Source organism: Podarcis gaigeae (genome assembly GCF_964106915.1).
Source record: "Podarcis gaigeae genome assembly, chromosome: 10".
NCBI lineage: Eukaryota > Metazoa > Chordata > Lepidosauria > Squamata > Lacertidae > Podarcis > Podarcis gaigeae.
This window is the reverse complement of record NC_139686.1, coordinates 18392004-18409867: the sequence shown is the minus strand read 5'-3', so window position 1 is coordinate 18409867 and position 17864 is coordinate 18392004. Positions and strand designations below refer to the sequence as shown.

At 44.7% G+C, this 17864-nt stretch overlaps 2 protein-coding genes across 6 annotated transcripts in view; one reads left to right on the top strand and one right to left on the bottom strand.

Annotated features, from left to right (window-relative positions):
* The window catches only part of WNT5B (Wnt family member 5B), a 137863-nt gene that overhangs the window by 84629 nt on the left and 35370 nt on the right, over nt 1-17864 (top strand). The window contains exons 1-2 of one of the 5 annotated variants that reach the window (XM_083700657.1): nt 5294-5413; nt 7580-7722. The exons of the other annotated variants lie outside the window; for them this stretch is intronic. Of the exons in view, the coding sequence (XP_083556783.1) occupies nt 7663-7722 (60 nt within the window). The 5' untranslated portion in view covers nt 5294-5413; nt 7580-7662. Of the gene's footprint in view, nt 1-5293; nt 5414-7579; nt 7723-17864 lie in introns of those variants that run through there. 5 annotated transcript variants of the gene reach the window in all.
* Nucleotides 965-5119, bottom strand: FBXL14 (F-box and leucine rich repeat protein 14). Its single transcript, XM_083700771.1, has one exon. It carries the CDS (start codon nt 4396-4398, stop codon nt 3196-3198), a length of 1203 nt encoding a protein of 400 aa, XP_083556897.1. The 5' UTR covers nt 4399-5119; the 3' UTR covers nt 965-3195.

Here is a 17864-nt window from a genome sequence, read left to right as displayed (position 1 = left end):
CCTCCTCCCTTCCATAGGGACCCTCACACAGCAAGATTCAGTATGCATGACTGAACAAGCAAGCAAGGACAGCTCCTCTTTTAACTTTCCTGAACAATGGCTGCTGCTCCTTCCACCATTTCACATTCTCTCTACCCCCCCCCCCTTTAATAAGAAAAGAAGGGGAGAAAGCCATGCTGCATGACTTAGAAAGAAAAAGCTTTGTTTTATGCTCGATAAGCACTGCTTAACCCCCCACTACAGTTTTGAAAAATCCTCAGTAGAAGTTTTTGCAAAACTGTCAGGCCAAAAGTCACAGATGAGTACAAAAGGGGGGGGGACCTTCCCACCCCAAGGCTATTTTTAACATCCAAGTTTGGCTTTCACTTTATTTTCAAGACTTGGATGATTCGCATGGTTTCATCCTTTTGCCATCCAAGTTTCTAGTTATCCAGATTCACTTGATATTTAATGCAGCAACTGAGGATATTGCCTCTGTTGAAAATGAAAAACCAAATATTGCTGTACTGTTTTCAGCATCTGTAAAAAAAAAAACTTATTAAAACTCTAGTAGCAATAGTGATTTGCCCAACACTGAACTGAAAGCTATTACTGGACAGGTTCAATTACATATTACATGTAGACAGACTAGGATAAGCTAGGACTAACAGATCCTTCCAAATGGAACCAATTGCTCAGTTGTGAACTTCTAATTCTGAAGTTGTTTAGCCTCCTGTACTAGAAGGACAAAGCATTCCAACTCCTTTGATTCACTGGACCAAATTGCTTACTGACTGCTTACTGACAGAGGAGACAGGGCAAGAGCTCTGCGATGTGTCTCTTCTCACAACTTTTGATCAAATATACCTGCCTTTTAAAAAGACAAAGACAACACAGATACAACTTTTTTTTTCAAAAACATACTTCATATTTCCTCTTTTATTATATAAATATCAGTTTAACCTTTTACTGTAAGAATATAAAATGTTTTAAGAGGATCTTTATTTTATACAAATTCACAAACAGTACATTTATTCCATGGTGGGGTTATGTGTCTGGGCTTGTCTGAATTCCATTACCTGCAACTGTGGAGGATTTGAAAATCTGCTCAACTGCCCCTTCTTCCCCCATCATTTTTGCATTCTTCAAAGCTGACTTATTTCTCCTTTTAAAGACAAGTAGTCAAGAAGTGGCTTTAATTTAATGAGAGAAGAGAAACAATAAATGAAACCAACTTTTCCCATTCATGTTGCAACTACAAGTCAGTCCACTCTGCTCTTCTTTCTACTTCCATATAGGAAGCTTCTTACTTGACCTAGGTAATTTGAGAGAAGGGGAGGTGGGGATTTGCATAATATATATATTTAAAGAAACGGTGTTTCTATTTCACATCTCTTTTAACCATAGCCCAATCATAAGTTTGGATGTTTACATGTTACACCTTTTTGTGCTAGAAGAGTAGAAATGCAAGAGCATCGTTGGGTCCCCAGAACCTTAGTCAGAGAGGGAGAGGCACAAAGATGATGTGTATGTGGGACACAGGGGGAAAGAAACCCCAACCAGCCTCCCCCCTTGCAATCATAAACCCAAGAGATTATCTTTCCAGTCTAGGCACAAAATATTTCAGTCTCTTATCTTTCTTATAAAAACTCCTGGGGGAGGGGGGTTGAGAACAAAAACAAAACAAAACCCCAAAACCCGAGGTAGCCAAACATTTATATAGAGAATATATTAAGCAGTAAAAGTGTACTTAAAAATCCACATGAACAGCCACTTCAAATGTCTTTCAAAATTAGAGTATGTATGAAGATGAATACTGAAGAGAAGAGAATGAATAAAAAAAGCTGAGCTCACCCACAAGACTTTTCAGGGAAGGGAAGCTTTGTAGAGTAGTTTTGTTTGTTATGTGTTTCTAAATAAAAGACAGTCACAGTATTTCTAGTGAAAAGTACAAGTGAAGATTAATTCCATCGTTCATACACCCTCAATTCTCCAAATGGAAAAGATGTGTGGTTGGATATGTTGTTAAAAGTATATATTATCCCAAGCTACACACACACAAAAAGGAGGGGAAAGATGGAGTAAGGAGGGAGAGAGAGGTGGGGGGGCAGAGAATTATAAAATGTTGAACAAAGGTGACTTCAACCTCTAGACTGAGACTGCAGTCTTATGCACATTTACCTGGGAGTACAGCCTACTGAAAACAGTGGGATTTACTTCAAAGTAAATATGCATAGGATTGTACTGTTAACTGGCAGCAAAGGAAAGATGGTGATGGGGTTGGATACAGCATAAAATGAATCCAAGGGAGAAATACTGTGTTTGATGTCTCCTCCCCGTTTTCTGCAAGCAACAGTGAGAAGTATGAGTGCACTTCAGTTGACACTCCATTTATAGTGCTGTGTCAAAGAAACATCACCTGCTCAGGAGGGAAGTCTAAAAAGCATGGCTGTTTCTAGCCTCAAGCACAAGGTGGGGGGCAGGAAGAGAAAAATAGAAGTATTATGGCCCAGAAGAGGTAGTATGATAGGGCTGGGAAAGACTCCTGCCTGAGTTTCTGGAGAGCTGCTACTAGTCAGTGTGGATAATACTGAATGAGATGGATCAATGGCCTGACTTGGTATAAGGCAGCTTTCTATGTTCCTGTGATATCTATAGCTTGTCTACATACCATATAAAGAAAGGGGTGGATGACTACAAAAAGCAAACTAGGAACAGGTGAACAAGCAATAATGGAAAAGAAGTAGGAAAGAAAGAGACTTATGCATGCTCAATAAAGAGCCGGTCTGCAGTAAATAACAACAATGGCGGGCTAGGTTTTCTTCTTCCATCCCTAGTGCAGAAGGGGGGTGGGGGGTGGAATCAGATTTGGAGAAAGGGGCTGTATTCATCCCCAGTGCATAAAGATTGAGAAGCTGCATTCCCAATAGAAAAAGGTAAGGACAGTGATACTGTATCCATCCACAGTGAAGGCTGATATAAGAGTGCAGTTGTCTCCCACTGGTGCAGGGGAGGGAATTATGAAAGAATGGTGGGTTTTCCCTCTTTCCCACCTCCACTGCTATGGCAGGTAATTGAGGGGGTAGACAGGCAAGTACTGAAGATACTTTCCCCCACCCTCCAGGTTTGGAGTCATATTTCCCCCACCTCTTCCACTGCAGCAGTCAGTTGTTGAGTCCCTCCAGAGGGGTGGGGATTTCCAGGTGTCCCCTCCTCTCACCTGACTTTCTCGCTCTCAGTCATTTGCCAAAGTCCCAGGTTGAGCACCTTGAGGCAGGGCAGTTGAGTGATACGCTCCAGGCCCCGTTTAGTTATGCGGGTGCAACCATAGAGGTCAATGCCTGTGAGCTGACTGAGGTGCTCTGCGATGAGCTCCAGGCCCTTGTCGGTGATGCGGACGCACTGGCCAATGTTGAGAGTGCGCAGTCCGTGCATCTGGCGCACCATACGGTTGATGCCCTCGTCGCTGATGTGGCAAGAGCAAAGGGAGAGTGAGCGCAACCCATCCAAACCCTGTGCAATATAGGCCAGGCTTTGGTCTCCCACTTTGTCACAGAAGGAGACGTCCAAGCCTGAAAGACGCAAGCTGCCCATTGCCAGATGCATGATGCCCGTGTCACTGATATTGTCACAGGAACGCAGGTTCAGGGTGCGCAGGCTGCTCATGTGCGACAGGTGCAGTAGCCCTGCGTCTGAGATCCCCCCACAAAAGCTGAGGTTGAGCTGGCGCAGCCGAGTGAGACCCCGCGCCAGATGCTTGAGAGAGAGGTCGCTGAGCTTCTGGCAGTCCTGCAACGTGAGCTGCTCCAGGCCCAGGCAGCCCTCTGCCGCACTCCGGGTCATGCCTGCCAGGTGCCCAATGCCCACATCAGAAAGGTGGCGGCAGGAACGCAGGTTGAGGCTCTTGAGGCGCTGCAGGCCCCAGGCAATAAGCAGGAGGCCGGTGTTGGTGATGTTGCTGCAGCCGCCCAGCTCCAGCACCTCAAGACCCTTTAGGTACTGGGCAATGCGGCCCAGGCTGCTGTCGGTGATCTGCTTGCACAGGCTTAGGTTCAGGGCCCTCAGCGAGCTGATTTCTGCCACGAAGGCGTGGCCCAGCCCGTTGTCGGTGAGGTTGTAGCAGCCGCTCAGGTTGAGGCTCTCAATCTCCGCCATGCCCTGAATCACGTAGCTGAGGCTGCGCCGCAGTGATAGGATCTGCACCCTCCGGATCCCCCTGGCCGCCAGGCTGGGGAAGAGCGATGGGTTGGCACGGCGCAGGTGCAGCTTGGCCTCTACGCCCCGCCACACCGAGCGGTGGTAGGCGGCGTCCCTCCAGGCCGTGCACACCTGCGCCACCCGGCCCTTGTCCCGCACCTCCAGGTACCCGAAGATCATGGCCAGCAGCTCCGGGAACAGGCACGAGATGTGCGTCTCCATCGCCCGGGCCCGGCTCGCCTCCGACACGCAGCCACCCGGGCCCGGCGGCGGAGCCCGCCGCTCCCGCCGGGGCCCTGACGCGGCTAAGGCTGCTCGACCCAGCCTCCGGGCCGCTGCCGCTGCTTGGCAGGTCTTCGGGAGGCTCTCCTCGCCGCCGCTGGCTGCGCGCTCTCTTTCTCGGCGGCCGCTTCCGGCTCGGGCCTCACATCGCCACCGCCAGGGCAGGCGAGGCGGGCGGCTCGGCCTCTGCTGCTCCGCCGAAGGAAGCTGGGCTGCGAGCCCGGCCTCTGGCGCGCAACTGCCCTCGTCCGTCGCCGCCTCTATCCGCGCCACACCAGGCAGGCCGCGTTGCCGCCTCGCGTCTTTCCTGGGGCGGCCCCGCGCCGCATCGCGCTCAGTCCCGCGGGCGCTTTCTCTTCCCCGAGCGCCGCCGCCGCCTCCTCCTCTTCCTCCTTTGTCTCCCAGCCGCCGCTCAGGCAGACCCCGCCGGCGCGAGCGAGGGAAGGGCAGCCCGCTGCCGAGCTTTTCCTCCTGCCGCCCTCGCCGCCGCCGCTCTCGGGAGACCCGCCTCCCGCCTCGTTCGGCTCGGCAGGCTCCGACTCGCGCGCTCCCTTGCTCGCTGGCTGCCAGGCCCCGGCACCGCGCTCAGGCCGGGCGGGGGAGGGGACTGGGCAGGAGGAGGAGGAGGAGGCTGCTACTGCTGGGCCGGGCCGGGCTGCTGCGCCACACCTCCCGCGCCGCCTGCGCAGTGGTACGATCCGGAACACTCGGAGCCGTCGCCTAGGCAACACTCCCCTCTCTTCCCCCCTCCTCCCGGCAAGCCGACAGGGTTAACCCTCGCGGCGCCGCTCTCCATCGAGCCAGGCTCCACGGGCCTTTCGCGGAGCGTGGAGTGGCTCTCCCGGGACCACAGTGCGGCGTGGGGCCGGCCAGGGGTTGACCCCAAGAATAGTTTAGCAGCTGGGAGGGGGAATCCTACCTGCTGCTCTCGCCGCAGCGCCGTGGGGGCGCTAAGGTTAGGATATAGGAGCGTCGTCGTTGCCCGCGAGAGAGACTTCGCTGAAAGGGCAGGTGTTAAATCAAGAGTGGGGAGAAGGGGAGTCTAAGCTCCCTTCCCTCCCTCACTTGGGGCTCCCTGGAGCTGGGCGAGAAAGGGTTATTTTAGTAAGGCTAAAAAAATTTTTGGGGGGTATACCCCAAACTGCTCTTTACGCCTCACCCTCGATTCAAGGCAGTATTGTTTATTCTTGAAACAAAAAAAAATTCCTTCCAGTAGCACCTTAAAGACCAACTAAGCCAGTTCTTGGTATGAGCTTTCGTGTGCATGCACACTTCTTCAGATACTTCTTCAGATATTCTTGGTTAGCTTTAAATTTGAAAGAAAATATTAGGTACAATCCCTATTAAAAAATAAAGTTGAAGGTATTTAATTTATTTAATTAATTAAGCGGTTAATCTGCATCACACAAGCCTTTGCAGTGGTCTTTGAATAAAATAACACACAAATCTTATATTGTTAACGAACAATGCAATCTTTTCTATATGTCTACTTGGAAGTAAGTCTTCTTGGGTTCAATGGGGCTTTACTCCCATTGTAAGTAGATATGGAGTTGCAACCAAAATATATGAGAAAGCATGTATCTAAGCTGTTACTTTGAAGACGTGAGTGGCACTAAATATTTGTTTCACAGGGGGCAGCTGTGGATAAAAATTCACGGTTAGACGGTTAATATAAATATGAGGGGAAATAATGTCGTTTAAATAACTGCTGCTTTCAGCCTTACATGGACTTGTTGAAAGTAAGGGACTTGCTTTTGTGTTTGACTTGCCAGATATTTCTAGACCCAAACTCCAATATTATCTGGCTCTAGACTTTTATGAGCAGGCAAATGGCCCAAACCCAAATAGCTTAGGTAAAATTCAGACTTCTTGAGGTGTGGATTTTACTAAACTTTGACAACGTGTTTGTGCCCTTATATCCTCTAAACATCACATTCCACATAATAACATTCCACACAGTAGTGCAATAGCTCTAGCAAGAAGTTCCTCCCCATTCTAAGCTCTGCAATGTCAGCTCAGGCATTTTTGTGTATGTCGGTAATACTTTTCAACAAGGACAAAATGCAGATTTTTTCTTTCTTTAAAACACATTGCGGATATAGCCTCTCATTAAAGATATTTCCATGTGTGACTGCTGCTGATACTAAACTGCAGTGGGGAATATCCCATTGATTGGTGGGTTCATATCAACATCCATTTGCCAAGCGGTAACTTACCATGTTATTAAGGGACGCAGGTGGCGCTGTGGGTTAAAGCCTCAGCGCCTAGGACTTGCCGATCGAAAGGTCGGCGGTTCGAATCCCTGCGGCGGGGTGCGCTCCCGCTGCTCGGTCCCAGCGCCTGCCAACCTAGCAGTTCGAAAGCACCTCCGGGTGCAAGTAGATAAATAGGGACCGCTTACCAGCGGGAAGGTAAACGGCATTTCCGTGTGCGGCTCTGGCTCGCCAGAGCAGCGATGTCACGCTGGCCACGTGACCCGGAAGTGTCTCCGGACAGCGCTGGCCCCTGGCCTCTTAAGTGAGATGGGCGCACAACCCCAGAGTCTGTCAAGACTGGCCCGTACGGGCAGGGGTACCTTTACCTTTACCTTTAACTTACCATGGGGTCCAGATAATGACTTGGATATCTGCTCATCTGCACTGGCCTGACAAAGAGGGAGGAAAACCTCACCACAAAAACTGCATCTCATCAGAAAGCAGGAGTGCACAGAAACTCCATGAATGATGTCCCAATGAAGCGATACTGAAAGCAGCTTTGGGTAGCTTTGCATTACACAAAGCTACCCAAATAACATTTCAAGAAAAAGTACTTACCACTTTTCTCAATGGTTCAACATTAGAAAATGCAAGTCGACCTGCAACAAACTGTTGTACTGTATTGTTTAAAGGGAGTGTTCCTTTGCAGAGTTCCAGCCAGTTACCTAGCCATGTCCTCCAGGATGCTCCTATCTCTCCCCACCTCCCTTTTCCAGCTGACACTCAGTTCTGTGCCTGTTGAGATTGCTCAGTTCCCATTGGACTGTTTGTGGGTGAGGGTGGTTGGATTGTACTGCTGCAACCTTCTGAGGCACCACTGGTGCTCTTATTTCTCAGAGATGCCATTTTTGCTTTGTTTCTATTAGAACACGCCACATTAGTTCACTGCCTGGGTCCAACTGACTGAGAGGTTCTTCTGCAGAAGCTCTACATCTCTTGCACAGCTCCCATGAGTTTTAATGGGGTGCACACAAGATATCTTCCTGATAGATTGCGAGCGCTGAGTAGAGTAGGTATTAACTGTAGTCAGCAACATCTCTTTAAAATTATGTAATCACTTATCCCTTTGGGTTTCATAGCATTACCTGTGTATCTATGGTTGTTATAAAACATATACTTTTGTAAGGCTATGAACCTGCTACAGCACATTTTAAACTTTCTATTTTAAGAAATACTCATGAGTCTTGACTAAATAAAATTATTCCCTAATCCTTTTAAGGTTATTCCAAAAGGAAGGCTTAATACAGATATAATTGTGGTATGATTAGAGTTGTGTTTCAGAGCACTTATGAGAAATGAACTTAAATTCTGAATTATATCTGTTTAGGATCACATTAGGAAGACAGGAGTGCCTGGCTATTGGGGTCACGAAGAGTCGGACACGACTAAACGACTAAACAACAACAACAAACAACAAGGATCACATTTGATGGCAGTGTCTTAAGTATTAGTTTACAGTGGTACCTTGGGTTACAGACGCTTCAGGTTACAGACTCCGCTAACCCAGAAATAGTACCTTGGGTTAAGAACTTTGCTTCAGGATGAAAACAGAAATCATGCAGCAGCAGTGCGGTGGCAGCGGGAGGCCCCATAAGCTAAAGTGGTGCTTCAGGTTAAGAACAGTTTCAGGTTAAGAACGGACCTCTGGAACGAATTAAGTTCTTAACCCGAGGTACCACTGTATTAGTGAAAGAGACTCTGTAAGTTGGTTACTGAAGTTTTTCTTAGGACTTTGAGACAGCAGTCCTCAGAAAATGAATAACATCTGCATAATACCAAATTGCCTAAAGTCCCACCTCAGAATCCTTTGTTTGGCTGGATCCTAAATGTACTAGGAATCCTGTTTGTTACATTTGCTCTAGCATATCTGCCTGCTTGTAACACCATTATTTCTGAGCAATAGCTAGCTTTGTATGTTGTTTTGGAATTGTATGCAGCTCTCTATCTTTGGTGACATTGATTTTCACTGGGGTTGGATCAGTATAAATAGAAGAATGCAATTCTATATAAAGGAGAAATATTCCATGTAAACTGGCACACTTGAATTTAAGCATGCTTTAAAGTCAAGGCTGTAGGAATAAACCAATTTAAATGCTTCTATACTGTGTAAAGTTGGGATTTTACCCTCAGGCTGTGATTTTACCACTTGGGTTTGGAATTGAGCCATGGAGGTTAGGCGGAGGGACAGTTTGGGTAGAGCTGATTTATGGAATGCATGCTTTATGAGAGCTCTGAATTTAGATCAACTTGGGTGCACCCTAATGCCACTGTTCAGTACAAAAAAGGTAGTGATGGGATAACTTCACTCATTGCTCAGGATTGGCATTGCATTAATGTTACTCATTACTGGCACAAGATCAAGGGCCTTTCGCAAGTCAGGCTGAACGAGGGCCAACAAAATCTTTATGTTGGACTAGTGCGTGTTGCTTCTTTACAAATGGTGTGTGTGCTTTACCTACCATACCCTATATTTTCATCTGTTGGTAAGCTTGATTGCTGGCAGTAGTTGTATTAAGAAGAAGCCATGGATAACTTCTAAAGGCATTAAATTATTTTAAATGGCTTTTTAATGGGGGAAAACATTTCTATTGGTATGTCCCACATCAGTTAGGGCTAGAAAATGTATTATATTAGAACCTTGGAGCTCTAACCTCAGCCTCAGCTCTGCATATCTACATATTCTCGGTAGATTTATTGATATCAAAGAAGCAAAATAATGGGTGAAACCAAAGTGCACCGTGTCAAAGAAACCCTTGGGACAGGGAGTAGATATAAAAATCCCCAGTATAACAAGCGAGTCATTCTATATGCTAAATGGAATGTTGAAAAACTGCACTCCCTTATATGTATCTCATGGGAGATAAGGGAGCAGTCCTAACCCATGATCTCTTCTGCTACTTTGCGTGTTAGGATTTGGCAGAGGTGTCTCCTCACCTTATTCTGCTGGGGGCAGTGGGTCTTTGCTGCCAAAGGTACAGTCTGCTTTGGAGCTACCACCAGCATGAATAATAATGGTCAGTGAAAACCCAAGCAAAGAGGTCTGTTGGTGCCTCCTGAATAGGAGTAATTTTCAAAAACAGAGAGTGGATACAGGCAGCTCTTAACAGTAATCTATCCTGATATACACTGAATAGTCCTGCTGCGTGCTGAAGAAAGCTTAACACATCTTCCGAATTTCTTATGTTTTGCTATTACTCTTATTTTTATTGCGAGTTGCCACAACTTCCATCAAGAAGCAACAGCTTTTGTATAGTGGTCAACTTTGTGAGCTGCTGGACATTTTAAATTTCCACAATGTCTCAACATAGTGTTGCTCAGGGCATTATGGAAAAATTAAATTGCTGACACTGGTCCTCAAGGCCAACTGAAAACAATCTCGTACTCTCTCTCAACTCCTCTGGTTCTCCATGCAATGCACCAATAAGTCGGGGCTCTTTACAGGTCTCCTAGCCTTGGCTGTTACCACCTTCTGGAACCAGCCCTGGCTTCATCCCTTCCCTTCAACAGCTTGTCTTTCTGTTCAGTGCTGCTGGTGAACAACAAATATAATACAGTGCTGTATGACCCCATTTGACCAAATGCCTGCATTGCATTTAAATCATTCAGGGGACCATAAATTCGAATAAATGGATTTTGTAATGTATCAAGGGTGGTGATGGTTTCACTCAATATTATGCCAGACTCAATTATCTCTACTGAAAAGAAGTAGGGTAGTTTTAAGTCCACATTGATAAGAACTAGGATGGCATTCCAGCCTGACTTGAGCACTGGGATTCTGTTTCTGTGGTGTCACAATGTTCTGCAACCTTGGGTACAAAGATGTTGTTGGACTACCATTTCCATCATCCCTGACCATTGACTAAACTGGCTGGGGATGATGGGAGTTGTAGTCCAACTATGTCTGGGAACCTAAGGTTGAGGAACACTGATCTAGAAATACAGGACAGAATTTGGGATGATGACTAAGGTTCAGGTGCCAATCTTTTAGGGACACAATGCTAGCTGCTTACAAGATAGCAGACAATAATTGTCTCTCTTTAACAAATACTTATCTCAAGCAAGGAGTAGAATGCACTCTCGTTTCTGGGTTTCAGCCTTTGCCCTTTAATTCTATGCTCTCTCCATGAAGAAGAGAACAATTTTCATAGGAAAGCTGGCTGGTGGGAAAAGAATCTAATCGCTCTCCACACTGCTGCTCAAATAAAATTTGGAGCCTCCCAAATCTGCTATTTTTTTTAAAGAAAGGTTGGTTGAAAGTAACATGCATTTGCAACTTGGAAGACTAACCCCAGTGTATGGATTCATATATATCTTGGTCTTGTGTTTACCATATGTTTAATAGGAATAAGGAAAAATGATCTGTAATAGGATTTTGTTTTATCCAAATAGCAGCTGTTTGCAATTTTTCTGAGCTTCCAAAAAGTCAGAAGACAGATGGGGCAGTCAAAATGTACATTATCAGTGCAGTTTATCACGGAGACAAACATTTTGAATGCCATACTCATCATGACCTGAGCAGCATTTTCTAGGCTCCAGGCAAACCAGTTGTATTGGCCCTCATCCCATTAGAGACACACTAAACAATGTAATAAAAATCATATTAGTTCTGAAATTGTTAGATTTGAGGGGATCAGATAGTCACTATGGCTTTATGACTGTGCCTGACCTCCTAGGTTGTAAATCTGCAGTAAGAAGCGCATTCTGCAATCTTTGAGAATTTGAGTCTCAAGCCTCCTAAGAGGGGTCTACAAACGTTAGCTGGGCTTAGCCAATTGTAGCTAGCAGAGCTCACCTTTCCCACTCCCACTTTGTGTGTCTTTCATTTTTACCTGATGTCCTGGGAAAGAGTTTTATAGGAGAAGCAGCTGGCAAATCGCTGGTGCTTACTGACTTTTGGGCCCTGTGTGAATGAACCTGGAATATGTCTTAGACGTAAGTGCTCATTTTCCCCCATGAGTTCTTCAGTTCCCTTCTGTCCTGGTTTGTGACAAACCATAGCTGCTCATTACATCTGAACATAAACTACGGTTTAGGGTTTGTAAACCAGATTATGCCAGGGCCAAGCCTGTATGTCTGGGATGGAGAACCTGTGGCCCTCCAGAGGTCCTTCTCTCCCATCAGCTCAATGCATGGATAACGGTCAGGCATGATGGGAGTTGAAGTCCAGCATCTGGAGGTCCATAGGCTCTATTTTGTTCTTGCATGTTATGGTAGGATCTTCTTCCCTCCAAGTCATGACATTGATGCTGTCACAGCATGGCACCATTTTGAAAGAGGCATGCTCTCCCTTCCTCTATTGCTGATGACCCACCCCCCAATTGCTCTGTTCACTATCTAGCCCATTGAAGAGTTCTGGAGAACTCAAAATCTTGCACACTATGTTGTGATATTTTGGTTGACCTAATAAAGACATTGCCCTAGTAGGGATTTTGAAAGAATTTTGTTATTCCCATGGTGGGAATATGCAGTAGGCTTTTCCTTTTGGTTGCCAGAATTAAAATTTCTGGTCACCAACACTTGTATTTGTGGGCCCCTGCCTCCTAGGTAACCTGAGGAATCAGATGAGTGCATGGAAAGGGTGGTTCTGTTCTAAAATTGGTTGTAACTGGTTTCTGTAAATCTTATAAGATTTAATTACGTCTGGACAGTGAACAGATGCATTGGTAGAAATACATTCACTAAAATTACCATATTTTTCTGTTTATAAGACTATGTTGCCCCTCAGCTTTTTAAAGTTTAAAATTGGGGGTTGTCTTATACACAGAATATTTAAAATGTTTATTTCTTAATTTTGGGTGCAAAAAATTGGGGCCATCTTATACATGGGGGCGTCTTATAGACGGGAAAAAACGGTATATCCAAAACTCTGCATTGTCACCTCCATGGCAAGAGGCTTATTTAATTCTTTGAAAAGTTGTGTCTTGAATACATATATTCTACCCTCAGAACTCTTTACCGAGAGTTTATTGAGAGCCAGTGTGGTGTAGTGGTTAAGAGCGGTAGTCTCGTAATCTGGGGAACCGGGTTCACTCCTCCACATGCAGCTGCTGGGTGACCTTGGGCCTGTCACACTTCTCTGAAGTCTCTCAGCCCCACTCACTTCACAGAGTGTTTGTTGTGGGGGAGGAAGGGAAAGGAGAATGTTAGCCGCTTTGAGACTCCTTAAAGGGAGTGAAAGGTGGGATATCAAATCCAAACTCTTCTTCTTCTTATTTCATATACGGTACCATAAATGTTTTTGCTAGTAATAGCTATACACAGAATTGAAGGTCTAAGTGGTAAATTGCATTTCACACAAATATTGTAATGTTTTTCACCTGCTTGGGAGCTGTTAATCCAGTTTCCTGGAATAACCACTGATATTCCAACCCCCTGGGTAGTTTCCAGATGATAAAGTTGTTTGTTCTTTCCCCCATCCAAATTACATTGATGTTCAAAGGGAATGGGACATTATTTATTGGCAGCTATTTGAGGGAATCAACTTAGTTTAGATTTGAGTAATTCAGGCTGAGTGTATAATGCCTTCACACATACTCTGTTATACTACTTGTGTGGCCATAATGAGGTAATCAGATAGTCACTTCATTTAGGTTCCAAGATAGAAACACATTATTAGTATCAATGGAATTAGTCCTAAGCAAGTGGTTTTAGCGTATGGACAGACTTAGAGTTGCAATACTGCCCCTGCTTACCTGGAAACAAGTCCCATTAAATCGTGTGAGGCTTACCTTTGAGTAGACACACATTAGTGTCACTGTTAAGTGCCTTACAATGTATTTTCAGAACCGTATTTTATTTTATTTATCACTTCATTGTCCCATTGGGCCTTAGAAAGGGCATGGAAATATCCAGAGCAAGCATTCATGTATTAATATGTAAAATCAACATTCAGAGACACTTGTGTTGGACTCCTTTCCTGTCTTCAAATTGTTGACTTGTATTTGTCAAAGTAGTTTAAATGGTTATCAGCTACTAGTGATGTGTATGGCTTCATGTGGCCATGCACCACGATCACTACACAGTTATGTTCATTTTTCACATATAGCTGTTTTCATATCAATTGAAACCTAACTGGTGGTGCAACCCAACTGAAGTGAAATACTTTTGTAAACAATCTATGTGGGAGAGTTACGCACGTGATATGCAGTGATCCTATGCATGTTTTCTCAGAAGTAAGTCTTACTGAGTTCAGTGGAGCTTACTCCCTAGTAAATATGCATAGGATTGCAGCCTACATTGAAAGAAATGGGACACAGGAATACTTAATTTTGGCTGTCTTGTGCCTGTAGTGAGTAAGCTGAATTCTTCCTATCGCTAATTGTCTCTCAAACCATTTTTATTCCTAAAGAAATCTGGGAGAAGGAAGGTATCCTACTTAATGGCATTGAAATTAACTTCCTAGCTGCAGTTAATGTCTGCCAATAGGGCTATTAGCTGCTTGATTTCCAGGGAAATGATGGTATCGTGTCTACTGAACTGTACAAAAGTAAACTTTACAGTTTCTAATCTCCCGCGCCCCACATGTCCCCTGTTAACTCCTACTTAACAACAGCTTCAGATGATCCTTAGTAAAAAAAAAAATTTTTTAATTGTTTTTCCCCTCCCACAATCCTGTCCCCCCAATCTAAAACATTTATTTACCTAATCACTTCTAGGCCGCCTTTTAAGGCACCCCCGTCCCCAGGCATCTTAGATAAAATCACCATAAAATACCACATTTCAGTAAAAACACCCATTTAAAACACCAATCTAAAACAATATGCAGACCAGCAGTACACCATTATGGATTAGCTAAAACAGTTTCAGACAATTTCAAGTCATCATTGCCGTAACTCTTTTAAGAAATGCAATCTGAAATAAGCGGGTTTCGAAGTCTGCTCTGTTAGAACTGTATTCGCATCCCTTGGGAGGGGATTCCACAAACATGGAGCCATACCCAAGCTAAAAAATCTAAATCTCCTACCTCTTGCTTCCCACAAAATGCCCTAGTGGGGGTTATTGGATGGGCTACCAGGGAGGCAGACTGCTGGGGTGTTGGTGGAAAGAGACAAGAAACTTTCCTCCCATGAACTTGCTTAAGGTAATTTACCGTATTTTTTGTTCTATAAGACTCACTTTTTCCCTCCTAAAAAGTAAGGGGAAATGTGTGTGTGTCTTATGGAGCGAATGCAGGCTGCGCAGCTATCCCAGAAGCCAGAACAGCAAGAGGGATTGCTGCTTTCACTGCGCAGCGATCCCTCTTGCTGTTCTGGCTTCTGAGATTCAGAATATATTTTTTTCTTGTTTTCCTCCAAGAAAAAGTCTTGGAGTCTGGTGTGTCTTATAGAGCAAAAAATATGGGATATTGGGGGTGATTTTTCCTTTGCCAGCAGCTCCCAAGTGTGCCATTGGTCAGAAGAGCGCTTCCCAGAGACACATTGCAGCTGGCATGGGGAGGGAAAGGAAACGTTCCTTCACATTGGAAGAGCCTTATACTGAATCAATATTGTCCCTGCTGGCTGGCAGTGGCTCTCTAGGGTTTCAGCCAAGGGACAGTCTCAAACCAATTTGGATATGCCAGTGATTGAGCTTGGGACCGTTTGCATGCAAAACAGATGCACTACAGTCCTTCTAACAACATTTTTAAGTTGGTTTATCTTAGGATCCAAGCCCTTGCAAACTAACCATTGAGAAGGACTACATATGTAGTGAGCCCTGTTGTATCTCTGCTCCTAACAACCAGACTCATAACCTATCAAACACCAGCCATGCCTCTCTAACTGCTGTCCATGCCTCTCAGAAGGTCAGTGCGTCTGTCTGTGACCTCTCCTGCCACTACTGCTGCAATGTTTATGAGGATGATGAATCTCTGTTTCGGACAATTCATCTGAGTCTCTGCTCTACAGTGGATAAATTAATCTGCCAAAATGTCGGCTTATAATTGAGAAGAGTTTACTTAGGCTAATAAGTTCTCTCTCTTTCTCTCTCTCTCTCCCCCCCTCCCCCACTCTCTCTCTCTGTCACACACACACACACACACACACACACACACCCTACTACACCTCCAACAACTTTTTATAGGATCCATTAAACAGGATTTTAATGTTTTGATATTGCTTTGTGCAGCATGAATTCTGTACCACAAACAAAATAAATAAAAGCGGCAAACTACACAAGAAATTCTAGGTTTTTGTGAGTGGAATGTGTTGCCCAAATAGATTTGTCTTACAAAATTTGTGAACTCAGGACCTGTATTCCCTTGTATTTTTTTTTAAAGGGAATGTGTGTGACCCTGAGTATGTGCAAAATGATTTCACCTCTGAAACCAGGCACCTTGAAAAATGTTGTTGTTGTTGTTGTTGCTGCTGCTGCTATGTTATGTTATGTTATGTTATGTTAGTAGCATTAAACTGTTATAATGATGCATTAATATGTATTCTTCCTGTTGCTGCTTTTGGCTCATTTATGTGGGAAGGTGGCATACAAATTAAAATAATAAATAAATGATGGAGGAGTTATATCCCACACTTCTAGTTAAAATACACTGGTCAGCGCAACCTACAACATACCGTATACAAGAATGTCATAAAAACAATCTAAAACAATTAGAGAGAGGATTAGTGATCGAAAAAACTGGGGGAGGGATTCTGCTTCATAAAATAAAAGTCTGCTGGATTAGAAAGGCCAAAGTGCACCTGAGCACATGTAAAATGCCTTGCATGAAACATTTTACATATGCTCAGGTGCTCTGTGGACACACACAAATATTGCACCACATAAAACTCGGGAAATAACAATAAAAACTCAGAACAGATTGATATCGATCAGGCGGATGAGATTCTGGCTTTGCCTAAGAGCCTAGCTTGTACTTGGTGGGTCTGTCTAAAATACTGAGTTCTATACAGTACCGTGACTTGGCAGAAGGGTGAATGGCATCTTTATCACAGCAGGAAAGGTGGAGGTGAACTACTGTATCTTCATCCTAGGGAAGTGCAACTTTCCATCCAGACTTGTCTCAATCGTACCTTCAAAGAGACATGGTGGCAAAGAGAGATGCACTGTCCCTGTTCCCCGTCACAATGGGATCTCACCCAAAGGAAAGAGCAGGCTAAGCGATTCTAAGGCAGGATTTTTGTGATACTATAAAATAAATAAATAAATCAGAAGCTCCTGCAATACATGCAGTTCTTTTTTAACTATTAACTCTGACTTTCTGGAACTGTGCCACCAGTATATTTTCAGCGATTAGATCACGTTCTAAAATTGGCAATGCACTAAAATTTGACAGAATCCTGTCTCCTGCCCTATAAATATCCACTCCAAAGTCATATCTCTTAGGAAAGCTAGAGAGAGAGAGAGAGAGAGAAACCACTTGATGATGATGATGATGATGATGCTACTATGGAAGCTTGCTGTGCAAATTGATGTCCTGGTTAGAGCCCAGGGTGAAAGAAGAACAAATAGAAACTCCAGAGAGAAAAGATGCCAAATAGAATTGTCAACAAGCCAGAGTCCTTGGCCAAGAGCAGCTCCTTTAAGTAATAGTCCAGAGACTATCGAGATACGGTCGACTGTACCTTTACAAAATGCGCAAGCTATATTTTCTGCTGTTTCTACTGTGTATGAAAATATTTTGGAGGGGAAAATATTTCATGGAAACCTGGCTCTTTGACCTTTAGGTGTGGAAAGAGTTTAGCAGATGGATGCCAGCATGGTGTCCAAAAAAATGCCATCGCTGTCTGTAAGCATTTATTTTAGGGAGTGTGGTAGACATGGGTAGAATAACTGACTGTTATGGAAAGGAGGGGGCACCTAACCCATTCAACCTTACTCTGCAGGCAGGAACATTCCTGATGTCTCAGTATAGATTTGGTGCAGTGTTAGCCCCTTTGCCCCTTCTCCAAAAGTCTTACTGGATGCATTTCCAGCAAGACATGTTGTCATTGTATGTTCTTCTCCTGCTCCATAGTCAACAGGGCTGTCACCAGACATCCTGGGGCCCTTAGCACTGTGTCATCAGTGGGGGCCCACACCCAACACACCCACACACCCTTCATTGTGATCATTCATTCTTCTTCTGCCTCTGCAACATCATGTACCATGCCTGCCAAACCCCCAAGCAGCCCCAGCTGTAACAAAACATGTCTCTCCCTTATTGGTCTCTACGGCCAC

Bases quoted from the DNA above. Each gene is read 5' to 3' on its own strand.
- FBXL14 (XM_083700771.1), bottom strand. From the start codon at position 4,398: ATGGAGACGCACATCTCGTGCCTGTTCCCGGAGCTGCTGGCCATGATC.